The 25,730-nt window shown below is 41.6% G+C and overlaps 2 protein-coding genes across 2 annotated transcripts; both read left to right on the top strand.

The window, feature by feature from the left end:
- The first annotated feature begins 15,787 nt into the window (after window positions 1-15,787).
- On the top strand, window positions 15,788-17,074 carry LOC124414440. Its single transcript, XM_046895383.1, has 3 exons — window positions 15,788-16,172; window positions 16,338-16,715; window positions 16,782-17,074. Exons 1-3 carry the CDS (start codon window positions 15,788-15,790, stop codon window positions 17,072-17,074), a joined length of 1,056 nt encoding a protein of 351 aa, XP_046751339.1.
- A 6,328-nt stretch (window positions 17,075-23,402) lies between these two features.
- LOC124414441 lies at window positions 23,403-24,945 on the top strand. Its single transcript, XM_046895385.1, has 3 exons — window positions 23,403-23,556; window positions 23,619-23,783; window positions 23,903-24,945. Exons 1-3 carry the CDS (start codon window positions 23,403-23,405, stop codon window positions 24,943-24,945), a joined length of 1,362 nt encoding a protein of 453 aa, XP_046751341.1.
- Window positions 24,946-25,730: the final 785 nt, after the last annotated feature.

The raw sequence follows: 25,730 nt of genomic DNA on the forward strand, positions 1-25,730 counted from the left end.
GAATTTTATGACGACGACGAAGATTATGAAATAATTTCTAAAATTGAAGCCACTGTTTTCTCTTACCTTCCTGAAAATTTGTGTTCCGCATTTTTTATAGTAATATTATTATTTTGTATCATTTTTAAACCCTGCCATTAACGGATACTAAATGGGGTACACCATTTTGGCCCAAAACTGTATTCATTAATGATTCGTATCTTTTCTATAATTGGTGTTGCTTGGGATTCGATGTGTAACTGATGTCTTTCGTATAAATATAAGCAACAGTTTTATTTCGATTCACCGCAAGCGAAGTATCGCCATTTGATATTTTAAAGGATAAGCAAAGAATATATAAACATGTTCCACACATCCTGCGAAAGAATGATTTTTTTTCTAGTTTTATAGTCGATAATTTATATCACTGGAAAAAATCTGCTTTGATGTAATACAAAACTGTATATGCCAAAGTCAGTGACGCTAGTGATCAAAAAATTCTCTGCAAATAGTGTAAAAAAAAAACTAAAACTGTAAGATGGTAAAAATATGACACAAATTCAGTACCGTAAAATGGTAACAATGCAGTGTAGCGATGAAGAAATAAAATACAAATCAATTTCAAGGTGATTTGGTCGAGTTGGCTCGTGGCGCCTCGGACAACGAGCTCACAATGCAACGTTATACTCTCATCGGGTGTACAATAAGATATACCGAGTAAATATTTACGAAACGTTTCAATTTTCTTCTGTTTCCTCAGCCTGGATATTGCAAATATAACTAAGAAAATATCCTGTTACACGATGAGCAGTTAACTAACAATAAGAAGAAGACGAAGAAGCGGAGTAGAAAGGAACGCAACAAGGTCCAGAGAAACCTTCTCTCCTCTTCTTCTTATCCTCTCTTCGGTAAATCGATAAAGCTGGGAATAGGGAATATAATTACGACTTTGACGGCGTCAGGAAATCACGATTAATGCGACCAAGTTTATTAGCTCCTGTTCCAAGTCAGCACCCTCTGTACACGGGCAATATTTGCCGCTAAATTCAATTTCCTTTCCAAAATTATGTCGTCCGTATCTCAACCAAGCACATACTTATTCCTCATATTTTTAATTTTTTCACCTACTGTCGACGTAGAGCGAAATTTCAATTCAAAACGAGTATTCCAAATAGCCCTTGTAATTTGTGTCGTATAATATATTGACGATAATATCGACAGTTGAAAATTTGGGGCATTCCCCACAAAAACCCAATGTCCAGTAATATAAGTGATACTATTTACTAGCCTAAGCAACATTTGGCTGAAATGACATTGACTTGAATAGTCGACAAATTTAATTGAAGCGATGCAATTGATTTTCGATTCGGTGCAATATAATTTCGATTCTCGACTAACTGTAAGTGATTTCTGGTGGTTGTTCTAATCCACTTGACTTTTTTTTAAATTTATTTATATCATGGTGAATGTTTTTTAAGAGGTTAAATCCGATCGCAATTCTTGAAAAATCGATCTTATTGATCGATATCTTTATCGTATAGCTACATCGTTTAAGAATATTTTGGAGCAAAGCCGATGTCAAATTTCCAAAAATTGAAAAAGTTACAAGCACTTGAGTGAAACAGCGCAATGGTGTGAGCATTAATAGAACCAAGTTTAAGGCTAGAAAGATCATCCTGTGAGGAAGCTACGAATGTAACAGAAAGCCACCCAAGAAACGCCAATTAAGGGTAAGAGAAGTTTTTATTTTATCTGATAGAAAATTAGCGTCGAAACCGAGGTCAAAACTTTAAACGCGTTCATCTGAAAACTACAATTTCTAGTGAAGTGGGCCTCCTAAATCAAACACCGTTTGACGTATTGATCTTAAACTTCGCAGGTGCATTTCTTTTATGATTCCTCGTGGTATGTGAATCGTATTTTTTGATGAGCTACACCGTTTTTTGGTGGTATCTAAAATACGAACCGATAATAAATTGACAAAAACGACGATTTTGTTCAAATCGTCATGTCTTTTCGCATGTTGCACGTCGCATTTTTACGAATATTTAAAATCTCGACCATCAAACCATAACTATTGTCGTCTACATTAACACATATTCTGAATTTTTAATTAAGGATACGATGCTCAACCGCTACAGCGCCCACCGTTTGGTCCCGCGAGAATTGCAGAGGTTCGGCAATACGATTGTAACTCTTGAATATCATTTTTTCAATCGAAAATTACCTTTAGCCACATAATAAATGTCTGTAATCACTCGCCAAAGGTCAAATAAATGTACTTTTCAGATTACTAATAAAAAAATTTCAAACGTGTACCTGTGTACGCTATGTCCGGATGTGACCCCTAAATTTTTTCCAATGGCTTATTTAGTAGCAAAAAAAGACGTTCTATTTCTGTTTCCATTTGTATTGCAATGAAAAGAAAGTAAAAGAAATGTGACAATAATTAATTCGAGGAGGAGGAACTTTGGTCTGAAATGGTTCCGCGGAAGCGCATCAGGAGTAGAACAAATTAATTAAGCAGAAGATGAAAGATCACGGATTCGTTAGACTGTGAGTTGGCATTTCAGTGCTCTGAACCCTCACGAAACATGAGTATATGTATTGTGTTACAATACAAGCAGTCTCGGTTTTTTTGGGTCGAGCGTAAGTTTGCAATAAGAGTCGTAGGTGAGCACGCATACTAGCCGAAGGCGAGTTATTGTTGTTAATTTTGTTATGTTGTGTTGTTGTTAATCTTGTGGAGATCTCGAAATGATGAAGTCTGTTATTACGCGCAAAAATTGATGAATGGTTAATCAACTGTACAAAAAAAAGTCCCACCCCTTAGATTTTTCGTTATTACACCAAGGAACCCCATCAATTTATCATTTGAAAAAAATCCTCCCCTATTTTTCTTCCCGTAATCTGTCCCTCCTGCTTTTTTTTCTTTCTTTGTTGGAAGTTTCTTTTACAAAGCACGCAGTGGCTGCAGATTACATTTACCTCCTGCTGCTTGCAGACAGGAAAAGTTTCACCGCCACAGTTTGTGCCAACTAGATGAGTATATATAGGTGCCCACCTACATATACCATGTGAACATAAATCATATATGTGTATATAATATATCATTATAACAATCTTTGTCCAGTTTAGAATAGCTCGTCTTTTAACTTTACGAGTGCGCGTAATCGCAAGCTTCGAAGATTTTTTTCGTCTGTTCATCGTTCGCCCCCCCCCCCCCCCCCCCCCTCCCACCCCCAGGGACCGTGAATGGGTTACATATATGACCGAAAATTTCAGGCATCCTCGCTCAAGACTATTGAAATTACACACAGCTGTTGAACCATGAATAAAAATAAAGATTGGACAAATCTACATCATATTCTGGGCAAAAAATTTGCGATATGCTATGAAAAAAAATTTTCATATAAAAAACTCGTACTTTCGAACTTATAACGTGTATTTGTGAATTCAAAATCCAGCTTAACTAAAAGAAGTATATTTATAAGTTTACTTTCGAAAAAGTAAACGATAATTTACGATAGTTAAAGATGAGATTAATAGATGTTTCAAAGGAACCCAATTAGCATACAGACGCAACTGACACATATGGGCAATACCACCTAAAATCAGTGAAGAAATGTCCATGTATTTTTTTAATTAATTTTTACTTTTTTCACGTGTAATATATGTAGAGAAAATTTCGCATCTTTCTAAATTCAACTTTGGATTTGTAATCAGTGAACGCTTTCTATTGTTTACAGTGTTTTCAAGAATTCGGACCACTGTGCGACACGGCGCCTGACAAATAATCTGACAAAACATATTCAGAAAAATCGCTTACCTTAAAAAATATGTTTTATATTAAGGATTGGTTAAGCAACGCGATCATATCTTTTGACAATTTGAAAAACGGCTATACTTTGAGATAAAAGTTCATAAACATTTTAATTGCTCATCAAAACTGCAAAACTGTATTTCTTTGGAACATGCAAATTTTTTTCAGAAACTGTCTTTCACTACTTTCAAAACGCGTTCTTGAACATCTCTCTGCAGTAGGTGGAACTCAAGATATTGATTCTCAAAACCGCCTACGCTCTAGTTTTACAGTAAAATGCAATAATCCATAACTAGCGTACACAAAATTTATTGGACTAAGAAAACAAATACAGGTTTACTTTTTTCACGTACATTTTGCCTAAAAAAGTTGCAATCGATTTAAAATATAAAAAGTTAAAAAACACCTATAATTGGCCAAATTCACATGGATTCGCCGTTCATTTTAGGGGCCATTCATTAATTACGTAAGGATGATTTTGACGATTTTTGACCCCCCCTGCCCCCATGTAAGGTTACATAAGATGTCTCGAACCCCCCTCCCTTTTCTCACGTGAGATTCAATCTCGTTTTTCTGAATAATAAAACGTTGTTAGAAAAGGATCAGTTACACTCAAACTCACAGTTTGACGTAAATCAAAGATTTTTATTTTTTCGCAGATAATTTAGGTTAAGCTTTATCATTGCTATCAGATATAGATTATCTTTATATTATTAGATAACTATCTAGTCTTTGGAATATGATTATTATAATTAAAAGTAAGTTTTTAAATAATTTTAAAGTGAACAAACATAAATCAGTTAAACAATCTTTAAACGAATAACACAAGAATCATTTTTTATTTTCCAAATGATTGAAATAAAATTAATACGCAGGAAGAATTCACTATAATATAATTATTATTTATGACATTTAAAATAGATGAAAATAAACATATTTGAGATTTTTAAATTTTAATAAACAATAAAAATTTATAAAATAACATGTAAATCGAAGTGCACATTATGGAATGAAGAAAATCATTTAGCATCCGAAATAGAAATAGATTTTTAATAATGAATTTCGACTTGTAAAATATTACGTAAGAATGGGTTTTACCCCCCCTCCCCCCAAGATAAGGGCATGTGCAGATTTTCTTACCCCTCCCCCCCCCCCTCTCACCCTGGAGACCCTTACGTAATTAATGAATGGCCCCTTATGGCAACCACCTCCGATCGATTTACATTCTGGGCACGGCAATCTTAATGCGATTCATTGTGATAGTTAAAGATATTCATAAAAATGGTATTTTTCCGAGAATAAAAAATTCATGTAATTGTCTTCGTTATACTAAAATTTCCTTTGTGCTATTAAACAAGTTTCTAATTATGACAATTCCGAGTGCAGTAAATTGACGAAATTTCTCTTTATTTCTATTTCCCTCCCTTTGGAATTAAAAATTTCTGCAATTCTTCAGCTTTCGGAAGGGTTATGAACATAATAAAGTGAATAAGGAAAACAAATAAACATGAATGGTTGAATACTAGCTGTTGATAAGATTATTCATATGAGTACTTGAATATTTTCTTTTTTATTCTACTGACTTTATGTGTCGTAACGTGGCATTTTTGATTTTTTCAATTGCACTTGTAATGCTGCGTTTGGTTGAATTCAAATTTGTATTTAATGATGAATTACGATTCCAGCGTATAAAATGATCATTATTCAAGAAACAATGCAACATATCTTACCAGTGTTTATAAATTTTATATGAAAGTTTATAACTGCAAGGAGATGAAAAACCTCGAAAATTGTTTCATAAGTAGATAGATCGTCTCATCTTAAGGTTAAATTCTTGTACTCAAACACGTTAACAATTATAAAGAGTTAATATTAAGAACAAAGAAAAGAAACTATCGATAAATAAAGTGAGGGAAATATACTCTACGTACTCAACACTAAACGTCTTTTTTCAATCCTCTTTTTACTGTTTTAATTATAAGTACTTCTATCGATTTCAAGATGGTTTCAAAGTACACAAAGGAACTCAAACTTTGAAAGAACGGCAACAAAAAGATTACCTTTGACATCAGGAAAATGGGATATTACCTCTGATCATCACCAGTCTCATTTAGAGAAAAAAAACAGAGTTTTTCATAATCGAAATTGCTATGAAAATTTTATCCTAGTGCAAGTGATTAAAATCAGTAAAGTAGATAGAATAACCATTCAAAATTGTCCCGATAGCAACTGCTATCAAGGGCATTATCGCACTCCTTGTTTAATACCGAAGAGAAACATATACAAACGAGGGGAAGTATTGTTTTGCACGTTATACAAAATTGGCGAGAACATATGGGTTACATCGAGATATGACTCGCAACGAGTGTCCATTCTATTCATAAGCACTTAGTGCCAGAACGGCGTTACATGATTTTCCAAATAATCTAACTTATGCCTTTCTGACAGCAGTAAGTCAGAAAGCTGTGGCTTAGGCCTATCCGGCAGAACGCGATTGAATTTCCGTGTTGTTCGTCTTTATTATTGTTGCACCTTTGTGGTAAGATACCCAAGTGTTTTCTACAGTTATGTGGTCCCGGCCCCTAGCTTTCGATAATGTTGAAATTGAAAAAAATGTATTTCAAGTAACTTTTTAGTGTGATTATATAATTATCAATGCTAAATTTTTGTATACTACGTGCAATTTACTGTCAATTTAACGCTATCCAGTGCCAATCTAAGACTAATTGGTGCTACATTTCCGAATTCACCAGAAAAATTATTTTTTGTCAGGTCACACCGACTAAGTTTTACACCAAATTGCTTACAGTGTATGGTAACCACAACCAGAAATTTCTCTCTATCTAATATGTATATTTTAATTCCTCCTTCGAAACTTTTACAATTCTAATGTATAATTCATATGCTGAAAAATGGAGGGTGGAACAGAATTTTTTACTCACACATTTTTTATTTGCTGATTCGTATGACGTCTTCAAGCTGCTAGAGCGGCACGAAGGGGTGAATACATTAAGTACAGGACTAAATCTCCAAGGAGGAAGGCGTCGTGGAATTTCATTATTACCGAACGGGTTTAGCCACCGATACTGCGGCACACTCAAAAAAGTCTCTTGCACGCTAAATTAATGCTGTCAATCCTTTCATTCCCGTGAGTTCTTTGCCGTCTTCGACACCCTACGAGCCGCGAGATTGTCAAAATGAAAGACATACCAGACGAACGAATGATCCACCTGCAAGCCCGGTTACAAAGAATCATCGCTAACCATGAAACTCATTTTCCAGGAAATTAGGAAAATTTTTGTTAAGGTTTTGTCAATAATGTTGTCCTGATATATGCACGTCATCCTTAAAATTCGTATCAGATTTGTAGACCTCTATCGTCTCGAGGACCTACCGATAATTCCGTAGTACCAACCGCATGCAAATTACTGCAATAGTACTGCTGCTCTGCTCGCTGATTCGTGGTTTCTGCACTATTATTGCCAATCGCCTATAAAATACAAATTCCTAATTCAGTGTATTGAAATTGAATTGCCATTGAAGAAAGGAGTTTTTTTCTTTTACTTTTTAAATCCAAGTGGAGAGAACTCCGTTTTTCTATTCTTGAAGTATAAAAACATGTAAGGCGAAATCAATACAATGAAAAAGTGTTGATTCTAAAATCCGCAACTGAGAGTTGTACGCAAGTAAGAATTCCAACATTACTTCTCATGTGGCAACTCGACAATTTAACGTGGGATTCTACTACTAACAGTCTTCTACTTTTCTATTGAAGAGCATTCTACTATTAGAAAAAGCTCAGAACGACTCGTTTTTTTTCCTAGGGTTGAAAAAGAATATCAAAAAATAAAACACGATATATTGTATTATTAATTTTCTAGGATCAAGCTGTAGCAAGCCCTAGTCAAGTATAGCGAGATTCCATTTTCTTGAACTTATTTGCAAAATCAGACAACTGTTTGTAAAATGACCGCAGGGAAAAAATTTGTGGCTGACAGGCACATGAGACCGAAGGAGTGCAGGTTCGGTCTCCTTTTAAAAGAAACACTGCCATTCCAAGAAAAAAACGAGATAACGACAATACCAAAAACTCAGAGACACAAGCACCAATACCAAAGAAGGATCGAAGTTTAGAGGAAAGAACCAGTCAAGATTGGGATAAAGAAAAATTTAGAAAAAATAAATTCAACACTGCATGGTTTACCGTACCTGAATTCAAAGATTAGTTCCTAGTCTCATAAGAAACACTACGCCATCAGATAGCTTCTAATATAGATGTAATAAAACTATCACTGCTTAAAAAATGATACCTCACGTCGCAGCCAATCAAAAAAGTACATCTTTAATTTGAAGCAGATTACCATCACGTTAAAAGAGCAGAACTAAAATTTTCAGGCTTTTTAGCTGTACGCAATTTACCATTTCTGGCGTGAAGATGGCTCGCACCGCTATCCGGCCTAAGCGTCGTACAAATAAATGAAAAGTTTCACACATGACCTACCTCGACGAAATCATTCTACTTAAGATAACTCCTGGTCACAAATTCTCCATCACTTAATTGCTTAACACAAAAGAAATGGCAGCGAGTGATGCTGCAAGTTTATTCGATTTCCTGGAAAACGGCTTAATTTCTAAACGTGTTCCAGTAACAAGCTCTGTGGCTTTTTCATCGGACACTTACGATAAAATAATTGGCCAACATTATTCTGTTTTTACACTCATACAAGCGGAAATAACGAATATCATTTACGTTCAGTGTTCATACCATCTCATTTGGCGCCATCGAAGGCTCGCTTGAAACTTCAACGAAGCCTCGGAAACTTGTCGAGGAACTGGTGCTCGCATTTTGGCAGAAGTTATGAGTAGTAATACAAGGAGAGTTCTGCGCACAGATTCCTGTTACCGACACTCACTGACATTTTCCCCAGACTCAAGCCCTTCTCCGCGATGACGTCACAGTCTACTGTACCGACCGTAGATCAAAATGGCGCTACCTATTTATCGACCGAAGGTTCAACCTTACCGGCAGTGTTATCAGCCGAGGGTCAAAATCTTGCTGCTTTACCGACCATTCCATCGACCGAAGGTCAAAATCACGCGGCTTTACCATCGGTCTCGCTGTTATTCCCCCCTACCGACGGTCGAGGTGTAGCGGAGACGCAAACCCTTCTGTTCCCAACGTACCCATCTCAGGAATGTTCCGGTTAACTTTGAGCGGCTCGCGGTGTGATATTTGACACCCTACATTCCGCAATTAACAGTTCCGAGAATTGTTTTCGTTAACCCGATATCAATTACGTGACATTGTTTTCTCGAAAACTGCTTGTGTGGTCCAAAGACCAGTATGATATCAACCACATAACATTCGACAATTAATAGTTCCGAGAATGGATGGGGTGAACCACGTGACATTCCGTTCCCACGATATCGAACCACGTGTCGTTCTTATCAAAAGTCCAAAGTCTGAAGTGATTTTAACCACGTGACATTCTTTTCCCCTCCCCACCAAATTTCAAAACGCAAGTGGGGGAGCAGTGTTATACAAGTTGGAACCGCAAAGGTCAGCGTCAGTTTGAAGCTGTTCTTCATGAAAAGTACTCCGCATCAACAACAACGTGAATTCAAGAAGCGTCTACAACTTTTAATCAAGAATATCGAAGAAGTAAAACAACTCCTCAAAATCAGATCTGAACTGTATGAACTCACAAGAAGATTTGAGGAAATGCGACTCAACAGTAACCATCATCATGGACTTCACAAAATTAAATGAAATCGCACGCTTGGAGACTTTCTTACCATTGTAAAAGCTGGCAGACCTTGACGAATACTACCTGTACAGAGTAAGCAGTGTTCGTCGAGTGAAAACGAAATTCGGCGACAAAGTGGTTGCAGACTTGAAGGATTCCTTTACCATTTTTCTTCCAAACCGGTTGGATAAAGCCCTCCAAGAAAACGAAGAGCTGTTCCAGAAGGTGACCACAGCCAATAAGGATGCACGATTGCGCATACGCTACCTTGGTGAACCGTATGGCCAACTTGAATTTATTTATGTATGATCTACACATCACGTATCCACTACCTTGTAAAAGTCATGCGTTCAATAAAAAAAAAATAATAATAAATGAAATTATTATGCGTTTGTCATTTAGTGTAAAACCTTCCTCCTCCTGATAATGATATTAGTATGGGAGAAATTCTACTCTCAACTGCGAAAGATGAGGTATCAAATTATTGCATAAATATTTAAAAAAAATCTTTATTGAAATTACTTTATAACGTTAGTACAATAATTTTATTCAACAGTATCGTAACCGGGATGATATTTTCGCTAGGAATGCGGGATCCTTCTTGTAGATGCTTCTGCGCAGTAGCACAAATCGCTCACCGTCGCCATCCGTACAACATGGTGATTCAGTAACCAATTTTGGAGTAACATGACGTTTCGAGCTGCACAGTTTGCGTTGGGTATTTTGTGCTCGTCACATCGTACATGTACAGCCGAAGTTTTTTGAATGGTTTGAAGCGATGAACAGTCCAAGTCCAGCAAATCGATGATTTGAACTTTGGGGACAATTTTAAGCAACCAATCTCGTTCTTCTTCTCCCTTCACGTACACCCTGCAAGCTTTGCACAGCTCGTATTCGATTGTCCATTCCACTTTCTCGAACGGTATATTTCAACAGCTCCAAGGTAGACCGTGAAAATTGCGTTGCAACCATGAATTTTGGCTTTTATATTTGACGTGTACAGTCCCATTCGTAAGGTGGCTTGAAGAGAGACGTCCATGGAGGTGCTTCCGAGTAGATTGAAATTACAGCCAATTCTTTCAACGTGAAGGTGTTGTCGCAAGGTCTACGGAAGCCTTGTATGTCAACGATGAGCTCCATGTTTCAACTGTGGGAGGTGGTGGGAATTGGTCAGCTTTTATACCAACTTTTTCACCCCACCACTGAGTGGGTTGTATTTAACGATTCGATCGTGAACAATCAAGCAGTACGCCGATGTTTCAGCGGGAAAGTTGGCTTTAGCTTCAAATACAAGGCGGATGTCAACGGGTCCGTACTTCAAGGATTCGTTTTGTTTTGAACATTCAATAACGAATAAGGGAGCCTTCTGAAGAAATTCACTCCTTGTCAGCAACGGCTCGGGGTTCTAGTCGTAGTCGGTAGCTTGGAAGTTTGCGTACATCTCGTACAAGAGTGCGTACAGATTACGACTAATGTTTAGGTTCAGGTTACCGTACGGATAAGATTGTGAGTTTAAAAACAGCTTGACGTCCGTGACATTGCAATGATCGCAATGACTTGCGTTTTTGCCGATCTTGTTCTTTCGACTTGTTTGGAAGGCCAAAATTACATATCGAGGTTTTTCAAGCTGAGTGGAAGTTTACACAGTCCAAACGTGTTTCGATGTAGTAGGAAGTAAAGGATAGTCGTACAATTCCCATCTGCGGAAGCTCATCGAAATAGACGGGTCTTTCTTTAACGAAATTCAGCAGGTCGACTTTTTTCTGATCCGCAAGTTTCAAATAAGGTACGAGCCATTCCACTGTATTGATCACGATTTTGTATTCCTCCTCTTGACTCTGCAAAATCGCGTTTACATCAGTTTTGGATCTCGTTAAAATCAACTCGTGTTTGGCATTGACAACGATCTTGCGGTAGTCTTCAGCAAAACCCAGTATCGTGCTGAGCGGTATCAATACGTCAAAATTACCCTCGGCATCGGTTGATTTTTTCTTCTCTTCCACGCCAAGCCATCCTGCGTTTTCCATTAGCCAACTCTGACCAGGGTTCAGAGAAGCGTAACCCTTCATTAGACTTGTCAAGCCAACATTCTTGCTTCTGTCGATCTCAACCTCATTAATTTCGTAGCGAATTTCTTCAAATAAATGACAGACGGCGTTGTTTACGAACTGCGTGTTCACAGTCGCTGTTCCATCAGCTTTCAAGAGTCGTCCGTGGATATGGACCGAACTTTTGCCGGGTAATATGCATAAATCTGATGCTGAACGGTGATTCGAATTTCATCGCTGTTGTTGAAAGTTGACGAGGCGTAAGGTTTGTGAGGGTGAATTTCGTAATGCACAATGGATTCGTCGAAGATGACCGGTGTTTGAATGTTTTAAATTTCTTCTTCCATGGTACGTAGCAGACGACGGAACAGCAAAATCGGATTCTTATTAGCCGGAATTTCCTTTTCCAAAAGGTGTCAGTTTCAGGCCCAGAGCTATCAAGAACTCTACGTTTCGAGGTGTTAACGGTTCGTGAATCGATCGATGACTGACTTGATCAGGACATGTCGACTCACTGATATACCTACTCTTCGGCTGTCTGTTATAAACGATACCCATCGTTTATTGTGATTTGATGTGTAGTCTCACAGTTATAACTTCACCACGAAAATTAACCACGTCTCCGTCTTGATCCACTAACCGAAGCTGAACGTGATCTATGGTCCTGACGGTGATCGGAAGGTAAATGACGTGCGACGACACTTCCACGATCTTATATCCTGGTGGGACGGTTGGAAAAAATTCGTGAGTAGTGTGTACTTTGCGTCCGTTGACGTAGGCACCCGTGGTAATGCTGCACTCAACTCGCAACGCGTTGACCTTGAGTATAGTTACAGGTACGTCAGGTTCGTGAGTTTTATCAGCCTCCAATACACGAGGTGTGAATCCCAAAAGTTGAGCAATGGAATCGTCCGGTTCAAAGTTTAGAATGTGGTTGCATGTGATTTCGCTGCGTAATGTGTTATTGTTGGGCTTTATGTTGAGCCTGATGTTTGTATTTCTTAGCACGTTTTGGAGATACTTCTCTATGCATTCAATCTCGTAGCTGCCGGTAAGGATGATGATCACTCTATTAGCCACGTAAATTTTATTGTGACCAACATCAACGTTGGGGATCGAATTAAAGGTTAACAATTCTACCAAACCAAGAGCATAACTTTTATCACGAGCAAGTTCAATCGGAGGAAAATATTGCGCTTCGAGAATCTAAGAGTTTCCCGAAATTGTTAACGTTAGTGAATTATCCATGGCTGCGAGTGATAGACTGGCTGTGTTGAATTATGCACCATACTTATATAGCTCACTGCTCAAAAATTTCAAGCACAAATGTCCGCATTTAAACGTATCGTAATCCTGGTACCTTTCATGATTGTATTTAACGCTACCAACACCGAGATATTTTATGAGGTCCGAGGGTGGTTGAAGGTTACCGAAACTGTCAAAGTAATCGATTTTATTGTTACGTTTCTTGTACGCAACCCAGTGTGTTCCTGAACCGTCTTTGTCGTCGAGGTTGAATATAGCTGACTCGTTTTTTCGTGGACCGTTTTTGGGCATTTCGTTTCGCATGAAAACACCACGGAAATAGGGAATCTTGAAGATTTTTGCATATTTCAACAAGTCCGAATCGGTCAACGCTCAACGTGGTAGCTTCGCATCTAGTTTTTTGGAAAATGGAGACCGAGACCCGTTTTATACGGTTTCAAATGAAGTCCTTTACCCAACGCGATAGCTTCCATAGTTTTGTTGTGCCGTTTGCTCTCCTCCAGTTCCCGTTTAGCAGCGCTCGCATCGTTCACAGCTTTTACTATACCTGCTGCACCACCAGCTATCGCGCCTGTTGCACTAAGTCCAGCGAAAATGGGAATCAGGAATGGTAGAAATCCACCAACTTTTGAAGGTTGCGGTAGAACGCGCGGTGTTCGCACTTTACATTTACCACCCGCTTTTTGGACAGCGCTTTCAGTCCCCTTGAGCGCAGCCTCAATAGCTACTTTCGCATCGTTGCTCGGAATCATTGATCGTTTCGCAGCATTTATAATTTTTCTTAAGGTCACGTTTTCCGGTTTTCGAATTCCCATTCCTAGTTTCGATTTCACTTTCATTGTATTAGCTACCGCCCAAGCCGTTGCTTTCTCGCTCAAATTGGCGTCCGGTGCGAAGACCCGTTTTCACGCTTTTTCAGCCAACACCATAACAGCCGCGTTCCTGACTTCAAGATTTTCACGATTCTGCGAGGAAGCAATGTCATGGTTCTTGCAGCTGCGTCGAGAGGATTGATTCCCGGATCACCTCGCACGAGTCTCTTTGTCAACTTTGTACCAGGTCCACAGTATTGATAACCAGGTACGTGCAATTCGACTGGAAGACTGTTGATGATTTTATTCACCAGACCTTTGCCACAATGTTGCCGTTTGCTGCTTCGTTTACCTCTGTGCACGATCATGTTCAGGCTCTGACTGACGGGAAAGGTTTGAAACCGGGGTATTTATAGCATATCTGGTCAGTCATGTCCAAGATGGGGTTTGAGGCACAACCTACTCAGCTTCCCGTGATAAATTTCGACAAACTTTCAGAGTAAAATGTGAAAAGACAAAAACAGCATGGGGAATTACTTTCGAACAGTATGCGTGCAATATTCTGCGGACCGTCTAATTGTGGTAAAACTAATGCGCTGCTCACACTTATACGCCATCCCAATGGACTTAGATTTGAAAATATCTATATCTACTCAAAATCCCTTAACCAACCGAAGTACCAATTGTTGAAGCAATTGTTGGCCAACGTTGAGAATATGGAGTATTTTTTTTATACCGAGCGTGAGCAAGTGATTACACCGGACGAAGCACGACCCAACTCGATAATCGTTTTTGATGATGTAGCGTGCGAGAATCAGGACAATATCAGAGCCTACTTCTGCATGGGCAGGCATCACGATGTTGATTGTTTCTATCTCTGTCAGACGTACGCGCGTATTCCCAAACATCTCGTGCGCGACAGCGTAAACTTACTCGTGTTATTCAAACAAGACGATATGAACCTGAGACACGTATACAACGACCATGTGAACACCGATATGTCTTACATACAGTTTAAAGACGTGTGTTCCGCATGCTGGAATGGTGATAAGTACGGGTTTCTTGTGATCGACAAAGACAGCGAGCCCAACCAAGGACGTTATAGGAAGGAATTCGATTCTTTCATTAGCCTGGAAAAGTAATAAAAATCTTGCGTTTCCAAGCGAGAGATACAGAAGCGTTGCAGACTCTGTTGCGTCAACATGCAGAGCTCCAAAATTCCTGAGCAAAAAGAAGTCCTACATCAGATCGCTCAAGCGAGTGCTGCGATCCGTCGAAAACACAGATTGCTCAAGTCGGGCAAGGAATCCACGGCTCGGAAATTGAGCGACGTTTTCAAACCAGTAGTGACTCCGTTGCGAGAACTGGTGAATGTTAAAAAAGAGACGAAACCCGTAAAACAAGAAGTGGCAGAAATTAAACAAGAAATAAAGCGGATGAAAAATGAAACGAACAATGAAACAGTCTCGAAAATGGATGATTCTTTTGCTTCGGCAGGAGATGAAACAATCGTAGAAACACCTGTTGATGAAACCGAGAATGAGTATTCTGAAATAATGAGAGATGAGACGAGAAAAAGTGAATTGGACAACGTGTACGGTATACGCAACCTCTCAACCGGACTAATGATTGGTGATTTGTTAATGAGTTTTGAGAGTGACCAGATCCGTATCAGGGATACGCTTTACTCAAAAACAAAGGGGTTGCTGGAAATTTTGTACAAAAAGAAACCGGACAGGTCCTATGTGAGCGACGGAGATCGGGAGAATTATAGAAACATAATCCTTAAAACGAACGCAGATAAAAAGTATTACTCATCTCACGGAGCTGTTGAGAAATGTCATTGCCGAATTGTTGGATTATTCACCATCGCCTCAGCGAAAGGGTAAAGGTCTACTTCCGCAAACTATGATTACACGACAAGGCGTTCAAACGGAATACGTTTTCTGGGATGATCCAAACGAGTTAGTGGAGCGTCTTCGTCTATTCCTAGCATCCCAGGCGGCGGGAAACCCGAGTCACAACAACGAAATAATGTCCATTATCGAAGAACTGCGCGAAGCAGAAATCATTTATTAAGCAGCTCTTATCGCTTTTGCATTTATTTCCGAGATGAGCGTCGATGTGTTCGGACGGCATCTTGATAAAAACACAGCTGCGGGTAATCGCGGCCCTCCTGGTGTCGGATTTCAAATCACTGCGGACGGACATTACGATCTACAGAATAAAAGACTGTGCAATGTCGCAGAACCTGTTGAGCAAAACAATGCTGTGACTTTGAAAATCTTACGACGAAAATTCAACGTGCTGCAAAAACAAATCGACAACGTCGATCAAATGATCAAAGCTTTGGAGATCACCACGGGGAAAGCTTTGGATACCTTCTACGCAGATTCTAGAACAGGCAGAGACCTGTCGATTCGAAACGCTGAAATCATTTCCAAATTGGACACCAGACTAAGAGCATTGGAATATGAACGAGAAAAATCTAACGCTGGTGACGGAACTGCATAAACCTGCACGCCGGAATTACCCGCGTCGCCGTGTAGACGTGTGTGGCATCGACGAGACCTGGCAGGCAGATCTTGTTGATATGATGTCATACGCAGGACAAAACAAAGGCTACAAGTATATGCTCACAGTCATTGATATCTTTTCAAAGTATGGTGGGCTGTACCGATAAAGAGCAAGTCCGGGGATGATGTTACAAAGGCCATGGAATCTGTGCTAACTCAAGGACGTGTACCGAAAAAATTACACGTGGATAGAGGAACAGAATTCTACAATTCAAAATTTGAATCTCTTATGTCACGCTATGAAATCAAACTCTACTCCACGTACAGTAATTTGAAGGCTTCGATCTGTGAACAGTTTAATCGTACGTTGAAAAGTAAAATGTGGAAACGGTTCAGTATGCAAGGAAGCTACAAGTGGCTTGACATCTTATCTGATTTAGTATCGGCTTACAACAACACGAAACACCGAACCATAAGATTGAAACAATCGGATGTCATCATTGCGAACGAAAGGCTGGTATTACGTTAGTCGTACGGAGGGCTTCGAGCGAAACCTTCCAAACCGGCAAAGTTCAAAACCGGTGACAAAGTTCGAATCAGCAAGTTCAAAAACGTCTTCGAGGAAGGTTACACTCCCAATTGGACGACTGAAATATTCACAATAATCCAAGTAGAAAATACCAATCCTGTGACGTACAAGCTCAAAGACTACCAAGGCCAACCCATCGCTGGTGGTTTTTACGAACAGGGGCTCCTCAAGGTTGAATATCCGGACATCTATCTCGTGGAGAAGGTGCTTCAGAAGCGGGGAAAAAAATTATACGTCAAGTGGCTAGGTTTTGACAATACGCACAACAGTTGGATAAATGAATCTGATATGTAATGTTGAATAAACGAAATTATTTTTCAAGTATTTGTCTTTATTTTTACATCTTAGAGATACAATTCATACCGATGCTCAGTTCAACTGCAGGTCTTGTAGCCCCACGGCAGCGTATCGGTTGTGTTTCGAAATACGATACGCTTATCGTATTTCCAGCTCAGTGCTACTTTTTTCTGGTCAATGGTATAGACCTGATGCTTCTGACTCTGTATCAGACTCTGATGTTTGACTAAATTTTCGTGTTCTAAAGCACACTCCAAGTAATCATCGAAGGTTTTAGTTTTTAACAGGGATCCTTTGACACCCTTGGCTCGTTTTTCATCCTTATCCTCCCCCATCACTCTGAATGAGTACAACTACGCTCTCAAGCCAACAAATTCCGCGATTATTTTTCCGTTACACTCATCTTTCATCAAACCCAGAACTTTTTTGTTAACCAACGGCATTCCGTAGACATTATCAGGTGGATAATCGGAGGTATCAAATTTACCCAAGTCCTGTTTGATGCATTCGTAAATGTTGGGGACGGTGAAGTGATAACTCAAACTATCCGTGTCAGTGTACATTAATTTTGCCTGATTTCCAAATTTCTCTTTAATATACTGGTGGTGAAAATCATAGATAAAGGTCTTCGCAAGATCTAAAATGGAGAAGCCTGCATACAATGGTTTGTTGAGTTTGACTGTGGTTCTACGCAATTCAACTATTATCATATCTTTATCAAAGATTGTACAACTGTGGAAATTTGGTTTGGCTATAGTAGCTCTAGCACCGTATCTTCCATCCCATTTCGTGATCAGCCTGACATCTCTATACTTCCTAACATTTTCCATTGTCTTACCGAAAACTGCGTTGTTCATCAGTTGATAGAAGTTTTTTTTGAATTCATTGTTTGATTTTTTGCGTGAGTCTGTATTTAAATCTATGTACTTTTTGAGCCACGGTGTTTGTCTGAACTTGAGAACTCTATAAATCTTAGCTAGTTTTAAACCTTATTCTAAGCATTGTTTCAAAACACGGTAATGAACAACGTAGTTTTGCTTGGAAAGTAGCGTGGTCGTCAATTTCGGCTGCTTACTTTCTGAGATGGGAGGTATGTAGTGTTCCGGACACAGTGGTAAATCTTTATGCATTTCATGCAGCAATGCCTCAGGATATTCCAAATCTACCTCTAATATGTAGCCAAACTCCGCTTCGTCTGTGATGGCAAAATCATCGAATTGTCTGAAATCTATTATCCATTCGAAAGAACTGCATGGCAGAGCAAATCTTATAGTCGCGCCGTACAAGTTATTAACGTCGAAGTACATGAGATAAGACTCTTCGAGCGCTGGATTGAAAGCATCTCCCATGTATCTTTTGTTAGCCTTTGCATATCGACTAGAGCATTGGGACACACCACCTCGAATATTTTTTTCCATAAACATAAGCACATCTATGTCGGTGAGAAGCTCGAGTTCGACACCAGTACATTTCAGCATCGTGTCAAACGAAAGACCGGGTGCCGTGTAATAATGTAAAGGGTCCAAGTTGTACGTTGCGTAACAATTTTGCCGAAAGTTTTCATACACGTCAGCGAGCAGAAAAACATCAGTTTGCAAATACAAGTCTGAATTTTCCGCCAAAGTTTTAAGATTAAAAGCTTCCCAAACCTTACACGCATGTGCGTAATCTTCATCTGAAATACCTTGATTGTTCAATTTTTAATCAAATTTCTCTTTAGGCGGTAACTTCACGTCCTCGAGCTTCTCCCAACCATCCATATACTCATACGGAAAAACACCTTTCCTGGTTAATAACTCGAATTCTCAGAGCTATTGCAAAATTTACGTGTAATTGCTTTTGATTATCATTCAAATACGTTGCCAATTTTTCGAGGCTGCTGGGAATACAACGGTACGAATCTATAAATCTGAACTGTACATCTCTTCCTTTAACGAATTTTGAGAACGAAATATACTTTTCTTTATTAACAGGTAGAAGCTGAATAGTGCCCTCAATAGCTGTCGCCAATGTTTCAATCAGAAAATGCGAATCGTAACCTGACAGATTGTGAAATATCACCGGGATGGTATGTGAGTTCTGATAATTTAGATTACAGCCTCGGTGAGAAGCACCACGGTACTTTCCTGTAAAATGACAGTGATCACGATGCTTGACGGCTTCGAGCGTGAACGGTTTTTCGCAAATATGACATACCGTTGCTGAATGAAATTCGTTAATCTGATTGAAATTGAGCGGTTCCATGGGTACAACAGTTTCGAAATACGGTTGTAACGAATGTGCTACCTTTTCCAACTCATTGACAAACCATTTGATGCAGGTTTCCCCACGGTTGATCTTAAACGTTGAAATGAAATTGTTAAAACTACAGTCAAGGTAATATGCTATACTGTAAGGCTTATGATTTTGGTAAATTGTTCCATTTTCCGACACTTTATCATGAGTGGGTTCCAACAAACATTCAAGATCAGCGTAAATGCAGAACGGTACTATTACCTTGTGCTTAAAATTTTTGAATTTTAGAATTTTTACCTCCTCTGTGGGTAATTCGACTTTAGTTTCGTTTAAATCTGTGCAATAAAATTTATGCTTTGTCAAACATTTTTCAAATTGGAAGTGCAACAAACATCTATCACATAACCAAGTACGACCATTACGGTTGGAAATTTGAGAACTAGTTAATCGAGATAAATTTCGAATCCAAGCGAAATGAAAGGTTCTGTTTTTTTAATAATTTTCCATATCAACATCATCGTCATCGTCTGTAATTTCGGTTTCCACTACCAAGAGATGAATTACGGGTTTATCTGACTTATTCTGACTCAAGTGAATCGGTACCATTTCACTTTTTTCCCACCATCTTGGTCTATACCACAAACATTGATGGAAAGTCCGTTGAGTTTTTCAAATTTTGAAATGGTATTTTTGTCTAGAGACATAGGAAAGTTTATACTATCATACCGTAGCACTGAACTGAAATGTGGGTACGAGCTGGTTAGGTCAGGATGGATGTTGCTGGCTGGGAACAGAGCTGCGGTGACCAACCAAAGAAAGCAATACGAGTCGTTGTTTCGGATGTTCAACACAGCCTTCTTATCTCTGATGTGCTTCGGTAACGGGGTGTAGGTATACAGGCCACCTCGAAGCGGTGTATACTTGTTGATGTTGACAGCAGTATTTCTAATTTCAAGTAATGACCAGCCTGAATCCTTTTCCTGGAAATCTTCCACCTTTGTTAACAAACGGTTTGTCACATTTTCGATGAACTATTCGTTAATATCCTTTGTCTGGAGGATGATTTCGTTTCTCGTATAAAAGAATTTGTTCTCTTCTACTGTGTGATCATTCTTCTTTACTTCGAATTTACAAGCCAGGATAGCGTTGACTTTTAGGCTCCTGGCTTTCTTCAAAGCGTTTTTCAGTCTTGTCACAGCAAGTAGCTTTGCGTCTTCTAGAAACCTCTCCACGTCTTTATGTTTCAAATTGGTGATGGATCCGGTTCGTATTCTTCCCTCAAAAGCAGACTCCAATTCTTCCCAGTATAGGCGATCGCTTCTTCTTTGTTTCTGCGTACCATCACCCGTTCTCCGAAGATGTTCGAATTTTTCCGCCAGCGATTTCAAGAGTCCGATCGTTGTAATAATTTTCGTTTCCTCACCCATCGTTGAAGCCTTTCGCAGAATTTTGTTTAGAAGCCGGATATTTTGCGTCCCAAATTTAATACACTTCTGAATCTCCGTTGGCGATGATTTGTCCAACATTTTGTACGCAGATTCCATAATGTTGATCAATTTCAAACATTTTGCGGATTCCATCTTTCTTACTTCTCACGTGCTCTTGACAAGTTTAAACATGAATGATCGTTTGCTGTGATGGTAATCCTTTTTATAGAGCGAGTTATACGTGTGTCTATTGCGCGTGGTGTCGTGTCATTCGGTGAACATGGGGGCCGCCATACGATATCACATTTCTCCGTTTGCAAATTATAAACACAAGGGTTCGTTACATAAGAGTCCTGGAGAGGTATTTGGCGGGGAAAAAAGAATGTCACATGGTTAAAATCACTTCAGCTTTGGACTTTTGATAAGAATGACACGCAGTTGTTAACGCACCGGACCTTGGACTCGAACAGAACGTCACGTGGTTCGATATCGTGGGAACGGAATGTCACGTGGTTCACCCCAGCCATTCTCGGAAATATTAATTGTCGAATGTTACGTGGTTGATATCATACTGGTCTTTGGACCACACAAGCAATTTTCGAGAAAATAGTGTCACGTAATTGATATCGGGTTAACGAAAACAATTCTAGGAACTGTCAATTACGGAATGTAGGGTGTCAAATATCACACCGCGAGCCGCTCAAAGTTAACCGGAACATTCTTGAGATGGGTACGTTGGGAACAGAAGGGTTTGCGTCTCCGCTACACCTCGACCGTCGGTAGGGGGGGATAACAGCGAGACCGATGGTAAAGCCGCGTGATTTAGACCTTAGGTCGATGGAACGGTCGGTAAAGCAGCAGGATTTTGACCCTCGGCTGATAACACTGCCGGTAAGGTTAAACCTTTGGTCGATAAATAGGTAGCGCCATTTTGATCTACGGTCGGTACAGTAGACTGTGACGTCATCGCGGAGAAGGGCTTGAGTCTGGGGAAAATGTCAGTAAGTGTCGGTAACAGAAATCTGTGCGCAGAACTCTCCTTGTATTACTACTATTGTTTCAGGCGGAAAGTATTAGAAAAATCCGAAACATTTCATTTTACTGGCATTGACAAGATCCTAAGTCCAGCATCTGCACTTTGGTTTTCATTGCAGACTTGCGTAGGTGAGATACCTGAGCATGGCAATATGTTTCCTCTGAAAAAATATCGTCGGGGAACTGTGTTTAGCGAGTCGTGGAAAACAATGAGCGACATTTTATAGGCAATGGAAAACAGATTTACAAAGTTTTATTTGGTATTCTAGTTAAGTGAACTCAATTTTCTGAATAAATTTAATAATAAGTTTGAAGCACTTGGCTCCCCGCACCCCCTACGGGATAAGAGGTATAGGTTGAGCGCTAACCGAGCGCGTATCCAGGTGGCGGATAAAAGGACGGCCAAGAAAGACCCCGCACACTCCTGCTCAGGAGTACTCAAGACGGGGGGGGGGGGGGGGGGGGGGGGGGCGACCTGGCTAGCTAGGGCTATACGGGACCCGGCTGGCGTAAAAACCAGCCCAGGGCAACTAAGGCCCCGGCCGCGGACCAACTCCCCAAGCCAAGGTGGAAGCTATCGTGCCGAGGGCTGGATGGCACTTGGATTACCAGTGTCGCGAACGATGCCCTTGGGGTACCGGGTGCCCCCTTCCCATTCTATTAGCATTACTCCCACATGGCAGGCTCTGTGGGGGTGGACCGTTTTTTCCTGCATACTCGTGATGGGACTTCTTATGGATTCCGAGGGCAAAACCTTAGAATTGGGGAAAAGACCCGACGAGAAGGACTCCATGGAGACCAGCTCGTCGGTGACACATCGCGCCCTAGCGGTTTCGGCAACGAAACTCCAGCCCAACGGGGCTGAGAAGGCGGATGGACCGGCGCAGCCCGGGACCGCCACACCTCCAGCAACAGCCACAACAGGCACGACCCGCCGCAGTATGGCGTCAATGAAGAGAGCTAGGAAGGCCAGATTGGCCTCCGGAATCGCATCGGAGACGAACCCTGCGGGGAACCCTCTATCCACACCCGCCCACCCCGAATGGGTTGTTCAGCTCTTGGGCGTCCTGATACCGAAGTACGAAAAAAAGGCGATCGGGCACCGCGGCAGGGCGGGGGGGGGAGGGGGGGGGGTCCGAAAAGACCCAGACCCTCGGATGGCATGCCACCAGAAGTACTCTCGGCCTCTCTTGGGTTATCACCCCCTTGGCCTATACCCCGAGGCCACTCTCAACGGCAGCCGGGCCCTCCTGCGGCGCTGTCCCGACGGAAGACGTGGCCCTCTCAGGCTTGGAAACCAACGGCGCGAGTTTCGCGGTCCAGGGCACGAGAGCTACCACAAGAGGAAAGGGAGGCTGTGCCGTAAGGCCCAGGGGTCGTTCCCTAGAGCCCACGAGCTCAGCAGAACTGGGCGGGCGAGCGTACGGGCAGGGTCACACAGGACACTGCCGGGTGCACCTCCTACACCAGTAGAGCGGCCGCAAGGGCATCAGCCAGCTGGGGACCCTGCAGACAAGGGGGGAGGGGGTACTCGCCAACGAGAAGCCCTCAGACCTCGAAAGCGAATCTACCATCTCACGGTTCAATGTCCACGACGAAGATAAAGTTATCTTGTTTCAGAATTAGACATGAAGAGCGGCGTGCTAATGTGCATGGAAGGCGTGGCTGGACTCGGCCCGAGGTCAGCGGTCTTGATCAACAGCAGACATCAGACAGTAAGACTCAGCCAGTTCTGGAGCAGAGACCTGGCAGCAACCTCGATTAAGCTGAAACGAGAGAAGGGTGAAACAATCGACCTAATCGTCTGCTCCCCTACGACTCCGTTGAACTACCTCCCATGGTAGTACTCAAAAAGGTGGTCAGCTACTGTACTGACAAGGGGTTGTACCTTGTAGTGGGCTGCGATGCCAATTCACATCACACAATCTGGGTCAGCTCCAACACCAATAAGAGGGGCACAGCTCTGCAGGAGTACCTACCATCTGCCGAGCTCGAGATTCTGAACAATGGCTCGAGACCAACCTTCGTCACCTCCCACAGACAAGAAGTGATCCCCTCACGCTCTGCAGTCCCAGGCTTCTGAATCCCGTCAGCGACTGGCGGGTGCAGTAAGAAGACACAATCTCAGACCACAGGCGCATCACGTTCTCCCTTGCGGCGGATGGCGAGTTGGAACCGACGGGAACGCACAGGAATCCCAGGGCCACAGACTGGCCCTCCTACAAGGAGGAGCTTGACTGGAGGCTACAGGGACCCTGCAGCAGCCTGAGCAGTACCAGTGCAGTGGAAAATGAGGTAACACACCTGCAATCCTCCATAATCCAAGCCTTTGAGATAGCGTGCCCCGCAAAGCTCAAGGTAAACAGGCCCAAGGTCCCCTGGTGGAACGGACCGCTGGACAAACTCAGATCGAGCTCCCGCAAGCTCCTAATCCGGGCCCTCAAGACAAACACGGACACGGATTGGGCAGCCTATAAGGGTACCCAGGAAGAGTACAAGAAACTGAATAAAAGATCAAAGACGAAGGCCTGGAGAGGGCTCTGCAGCAAGATCGAGGCCCTACCTTTAGTGGCCAAGCTCCGCAGAGTATTCTCGTCAGGCCCGCCCATTAGACTGGATTGCCTTACGCTGCCGGACGGCAGCATGACAGAATGTCAGTCAGACATACGGACCCATATGCTAGAGGTCCACTTCCCGGGGTCCGGGCCCGTAGCTCAGGGGCCGCCTCGACGGGACGGCCCGACTGGGCGCAGACCACGGGGCTGGAAATCAGCAGGTGAGATTGTAACAATAGCTAGGATCAGGTGGGATATCGACACCTTTGATACGTTTAAAAGTCCGGGGGCGGATGGGATTTTCCCAGCCCTCCTACAGGAAGGTGGCGAGGCCCTGGTCACTAGACTAAACAGAATTTTCAGAGCGTGCCTAGTGCTACGCAAAATACCCATGAACTGGAGAGAGGTCAAGATATTCATCCCAAAAACAGGAAAGAGCTCCTATGACCATGCCAAATCATGGAGACCGATCAGCCTAATATCGTTCCTGTTGAAGACACTGGAACGATTAGTGGAAAGATTCATAAGGGATGGAGCTTTAGCTGTAAAACCCTTTTGTGTACACAGCGCGCCTACTAAGGCGGTAGGTCAACAGAGACGGCACTCCACCACCTAGTGAGGAAGGTGGAAAGGCCACTCCACCGAAACAAGGCAGTGCTTAGCGTGTTCATGGACATCGAAGGGGCGTTCGACAACACCTCCTTCGATGCAATTTGAGAAGCTGCTACAAAGTTTAGCATAAGAGATATGCTAGTCGACTGGATCAGGCAGATGCTATAGACAAAGACTGTCATCGCCAGACTTGGAGGTATCGAGGTTAGAACCCAAGTCAGCAGGGGCTGCCCGCAGGGGGGCGTTCTCTTTTTCCTGCTGTGAACCCCAGTCGTAGATGCGCTACTTACGGGGCTCAACAAGATGAAGGTGACAGCGGTAGGCTAGGCCGACGACGTGACCTTGATCATCGCAGGCGACCACCTTCCGTCTATGACAAGCAAAATGCAGAAGGCACTAGACTTTGTACAGAACTGGTGCACATTTCAGGGACTGAGAATCGCAAGACTAAGATGATACTTTTCACTAGGAAGCGTAATCTCAGGATAGGACACGTCGAGATCTTCGGATCGAGACTAACCCTTTCAACCAGGGTGCACTACGTAGGAGTTACCCTAAACCGCAAATATACATGAAGGGCCCAAATCGACCACCAGGCACAGAAGACTACGGCCACTTACTGGGCCTGCAGAAGAATGGTTGGCCAAACCTGGGGATTACAATCAAATGTAGTCCGATGGATACTCATAGCCATCATACTACCTCAAATCACCTATACCACACTCGTATGGTGGCTCGCAATCAGCAAGGCTGCATCCCGAACGGTATACTACCGCATGTACAGGATGG

The sequence above is a fragment of the Diprion similis genome, chromosome 14 (genome assembly GCF_021155765.1).
Source record: "Diprion similis isolate iyDipSimi1 chromosome 14, iyDipSimi1.1, whole genome shotgun sequence".
NCBI classification, from domain to species: domain Eukaryota; kingdom Metazoa; phylum Arthropoda; class Insecta; order Hymenoptera; family Diprionidae; genus Diprion; species Diprion similis.